Genomic DNA, 5279 nt, shown 5'->3' on the forward strand with positions numbered 1-5279 from the left:
CCAATCAGAAGGTGTAAAATGGTAATATAGCAGTTACTTCTCCTTATTTAGTTGAACATTTACTTGATTATACATGTATATACATTATATTCATGTATAACCATGTAGGTTGATCTTGAAAGTGCCACACTGTAGGGACATACAAAACCTTAACTATCAATTACTGGTGTTTAATAGCGCATTTGCGTGCAAACTGATCTGGGTCGACACTGGAGGGATGCATGTAAGTAGCCTTTCAAAACTCTGTATTTATAAGGCGGTGGCCCCGCAGTGGCGTTTCAGTCCACCACGCGCGAATGAGTAATAATCAAATACAAATATCTTAAATCAATGTAGCATGAGAAGGACCGTCTTCGCAGCACTTAAGAGAAAAGTCACAAAACCCATTTAACACGTGTTGCGTATATGCTTATAACGACCATTGTCGAACCATATCCCCCGACAAGCAAATGCTTCATCCTGTCAAGGTCTGCACTGTTCGCTGTTGAATCAGTAGGTCAGATTTTAACTGTCAAAGCAGTTAACCCCTTGATTAGCTCACATGGTTTATACAGGTTAACTGCTTTGTTTGCCAGATAGAGTTGCATATTTTTCTTAACTTTTGACCACTTGACAGTAAAGAAATATGCAACTCTGTCCACGCCCCTATACCGTTCACAAACTTTCGGGACGGACACTTAGACACTCGGACGGACAATGGCAACGCTATATGGGGCACAAAAATATTGAAGAACACAAACAATGCTGAAACATATTGCTGCGGTGAGTTAAGAAGGCACATGCCCCCCGCGCCCCATCCGGATCTGCAACTGGCCATGCACAATAATGTATGATACATTTTACGTCGGGGGTAAACCAGAGGGTAAAATCACGGGTTAGTTGGATAGATTGTTACAGTATCCAATACAATAAATTACAAATTAAAAATTGAGACATTTATCGTTAACCGATTTGGACATTTATGAGCACCTAATTTGTTGCGACATTTTTTGTTAATTTTTGGACGTTTATCGTTAAAGGAGTTTTGGACATTTATCGGCGATTGAGACATTTATCGTCAATTTTTGGTTATTTATCGTCGTTTGGACATTTTTCGACGTTTGGACATATATCGGCGCTACACTTGTGAAGTGTCCGGGCGAATAAAGGAAATTCTGTGCCAACCGTGTTTGAACAAGGATAGTCAAACGACAAAAGTCGCTGAAAAGTTTTGTTCAAGTTGTAATGAATTTCAGTGTTTGGATTGTTCTAACGTTCATTACACACACGCCTTCTTAAGAAATCATAAATTAGTGAACGCGAATGAGGCGAAAACGAAACAAGGCTCGTTTGATATGAAAGGGTTAGACCAATGTGATAAACACCGGAAAGTTCTAAAATTCTTCTGCGAAGATGAAAATCAGCTCTGCTGCAGTACCTGTGCTGTTGTTGAACATCGAAAATGTCACAGCGTTGTTGACATTCTAAAGGTCGCTGAAAGATCAACCTATGGAAGTTCAACTTTAAAGGTTAAATTGGAGGAAGTGAGACAGAAGGCTAACAATATCGTAGACAGCATTGTCTCATCAAAAGAGAAACTAGACGAAGATGCTAAAGAAATACCAGTAAAAATCAGACGAATGCGGGACGAAGTAATGAAAATGTTTGACGAGTCGGAAATTTCCGTTGTTAAAGACGTTCAATCGTTTCAGAAAGAGACATTAGAAAAGCTGACATTGAAGCAGTCACAGAACGAGAAATATCTAGCTGATATAACGACGTGTCTGGAAATCATTGACAACGTGTATCAGAATGGAACTATGGTACAACAGTTTATAATAGAGCAGAAGTTGAAGAATGACGCCAATGTTCTTCACAAAAATGTCGGTGCAGAATGTAAAGGTTTAGAGCCCATTACTGTAACCTTTGATTTTGATGAAACATTAAAAATTCCTCCGCTGCCAGTCACTGATTATGTTCCAGGACAACTGACTCTAAAATGTTGTCTGTCAAAGGAAGCAAATACTATAGTTCCTGTTAAGAAAACAATGATACTTACACCAGTGAATTCCATTGATTTAAAGCAGAAAGGGGATGATGTAAAAGAGCCATTGTATGCAGGGATTGATTTCTTACCTGATGGTAGACTTGTTGCTGTTGATAATAAAAACAAGAAATGTTTAGTTTACAACGAGAAGCTTGAGAAAGTAGGATCATATCAATTATGTTACCAGCCACTATCTGTTGTTGCTGTATCTGAGGATGAAGTAGCGATAACAAGTCCCGCTGCATTAAAGTTAGACATTCTACATGTTAACAAATCTAATGATATAACTTTAGATAGAACAATCAAAGTGACAACAGTATATGGCTCAATATGTCTAAAAGATGATAAACATTTTGTTGCCGGGACAATAGAGCATTCAACACCTGTTCGTATTATATCATCTACAGGAGGGGAGAAAGATTTCAACATCAACTTTCCGAATAAGTCATATCCTATAGGGAAAGGCGCTTGTACTTACATAAGGAGCAGTGACAAAATGGTGCTTACAGATAAAAACGATGATACTGTCTACATATATGACGTCAAGACAAACACGAAAGTCGTGGTGAAGGATGATCAGATAAAGGAACCACGTGGTGTAACAGTTGGCCCCTATGATACTATCCTAGTTTGTAGTAAAGAAACAAATTCTATTGTACAGATATCACAAACAGGTCAGATCTTATCATCACACAAGACAGACACGAAATTTCCGAATATTGCATGTGTCTCACATGATAAATCATTTCTTGCAGTAACAAACACATGTAACGGTAAGAGAAAACTACAGAAGTTTAAGATATCATATTGAAGACATGGATTTTGACATTATTATGTTTAACAATTAATAAACACCATCAGACATCAGTGTAAATAACAATATCAAAAGTTGAACATTCTTTTATAATTTATGCAACGAATTAAAAAGAAATCAACATGTTGTTTATTACAGAAATATGTACATTATTAATCATTATCAATATTTCATATAAATTCATTAATGTGTATTAGTCTTATTATTATCTAGGACATATGACATTTTGAAAAAAAAATTCCGCATTAACAGCACCCATTACTTAATTGTATATATTAACATATTATAATTAAATGACCAAAGATTACATGTATCTCATCTTAAATACTGTCATTACCATGAAATCAGCTTCTTTTACATACATCAGTGCTTTTATAAAGACCAGTTTTCAGACGAATCGGTACAACATACCTGAATTTGGGAAAATTTAATGTATTTACATACGCTAGAGCAATATTTCGTTCAACATAGCATTCTGTATTAAAATCAATATTGAATAGCTTTATAGAGTGAATAATAAATGATAAACTTTGTATTGCACATGTAAATGTAATGTATGTTTCTACAAGTCAAAATAAAATTCCTATCATGTTTATTTTCTTGTTTATCTTTCGATAACTGATACAGATAACCTTAACTGAACCCTACATTTGATATCAATATATTAGATATACATTTCAACCATTCACATATTGATAGATCTGGCATAAATCGGATGATATATTACGCAATACTTTCCAATGAGTCCTGGGCAATGTGGCGCCGTTATATATCGCAACGCCGCTAAATGTCACACTTGCCACTAAATGTCACACCATTGCCGCTTAATGTCGCAACCACCGCTAAATATCGCAAAATTGACTACCGTTAAATGTCGCAAAATTGACTACCGTTTAATGTCGCAACTGTAACGTTAAATGGCGCATGATTTTCCCGTATCGTTAAATGTCGCAACACTACAGTTAAATGTCGCAAGACTTATATTCATGATGAAAATAACCTTGCTAATGGTAATATAGTACAATAGTCACAGAGTTAATGGTTGTATAGAATTTGTAACTTTGGCACCTAAAAGAATGTCCCGAATCTGCTGACTTAAGACGAAATATAATTTTAAATGTCCTTTTTGATTGAAATTAAACTGTAAAAGCGATTGAATAAAGTATAATATGCAAATACGCTACATGTGAGTTGCATATAATAATAATCTGTTAAATATATTGCTTCGCGTACTTGTGTTCATCTACTTACCCTCACCGTTGTGGTTTCGAATCCCGCAAGAGACTTAGAGTATTTTATATGAGGAAAACACTCCAGCTAGTTAACGGAACGTCGATGGTTTTATTCAGGTTCCCGTTCGTGCTTGAAATGATGCACGGAGAGACACCCGAGGTCTTTCTTCACCAGTAAGGCTGAAAAGTCACTATATGTCCTAACTCTGTTGGTGCAATGTAAAATTCAACAAAAATTCATTTTATATCAGATAGCTTATTAGTCCCCTACCGGTTAACCGGAGGGGACTTTAGGTTTACCCTCTGTCCGTCTGTCCGTCCGTCTGTCTGTCAGTCCATCCGTCCACAAAACTGGATCCCGCGATAACTTGAAAAGTACTGAAAATATTTTTATGAAACTTGATATATGGATAGATGGCAGTATGGAGATTATGCACGTCTTTTTGTTTTTACACATAAACTGGATCCAGTGATAACGCAAAATGTACAGGAAATATTTTTATGAAACTTGACATATGTGTAGATGGCAGTCTGGAGATTATGCACCTCTTTTCCTTTTCTTCCTATGTTGAAAATTCTGGTTGCTATGGCAACATATAGACTGAAAATATGGCAAATTTTACACATAAACTGGATCCCCTGTTAACGCAAAAAGTAATAGAAATATTTTTATGAAACTTGACATATGGGTAGATGGCAGTCTGGAGATTATGCACGTCTTTTTCTTTTCTTCCTTTGTTGAAAATTCTGGTTGCTATGGCAACACATAGACTGAAAATATGGCAAATTTTACACATAAACTGAATCCAGTGATAACTCAAAAAGTACTGGAAATATTTTTATGAAACTTGACATATGGGTAGATGGCAGTCTTGAGATTATGCATGTCTTATCTGTTCTTCCTATTTTGAAAAAATATTGGTTGCCTTGGCAACAAATAGGCTTAAAACATGGCAAATATAACAATATTTGTGATTAGTCAAAAAGAGCTGAAAATTTTTATGAAATTGCATCTTTAATTCAAGAGTTATCTCCTCTTTAAGAATTTTGCTTTTAAAATGTTATATTTTGGTAACAGGGATGTTTCAAATATTAACTTTAGAGTGTCCTTCAGTCCGTCTGTCTGTCTGTTCATAAAAACTGTTTCCTGTGATCACTTTTAAAGAACTTTTCCAACAAATTTACTTAAAATAGAGAAAAATTGAAA

At 35.5% G+C, this 5279-nt stretch overlaps 1 protein-coding gene across 1 annotated transcript; it reads left to right on the forward strand.

The window, feature by feature from the left end:
* The first annotated feature begins 1334 nt into the window (after nt 1-1334).
* On the forward strand, nt 1335-2837 carry LOC132723992 (uncharacterized). The gene has a single exon (XM_060708799.1). The coding sequence runs from the start codon at nt 1335-1337 to the stop codon at nt 2835-2837; it is 1503 nt and encodes a 500-aa protein (XP_060564782.1).
* Nucleotides 2838-5279: the final 2442 nt, after the last annotated feature.

This window comes from Ruditapes philippinarum, unplaced genomic scaffold, assembly GCF_026571515.1.
Source record: "Ruditapes philippinarum isolate M1 unplaced genomic scaffold, ASM2657151v2 ctg12509_1_1_1_1, whole genome shotgun sequence".
NCBI classification, from domain to species: Eukaryota; Metazoa; Mollusca; class Bivalvia; order Venerida; family Veneridae; genus Ruditapes; species Ruditapes philippinarum.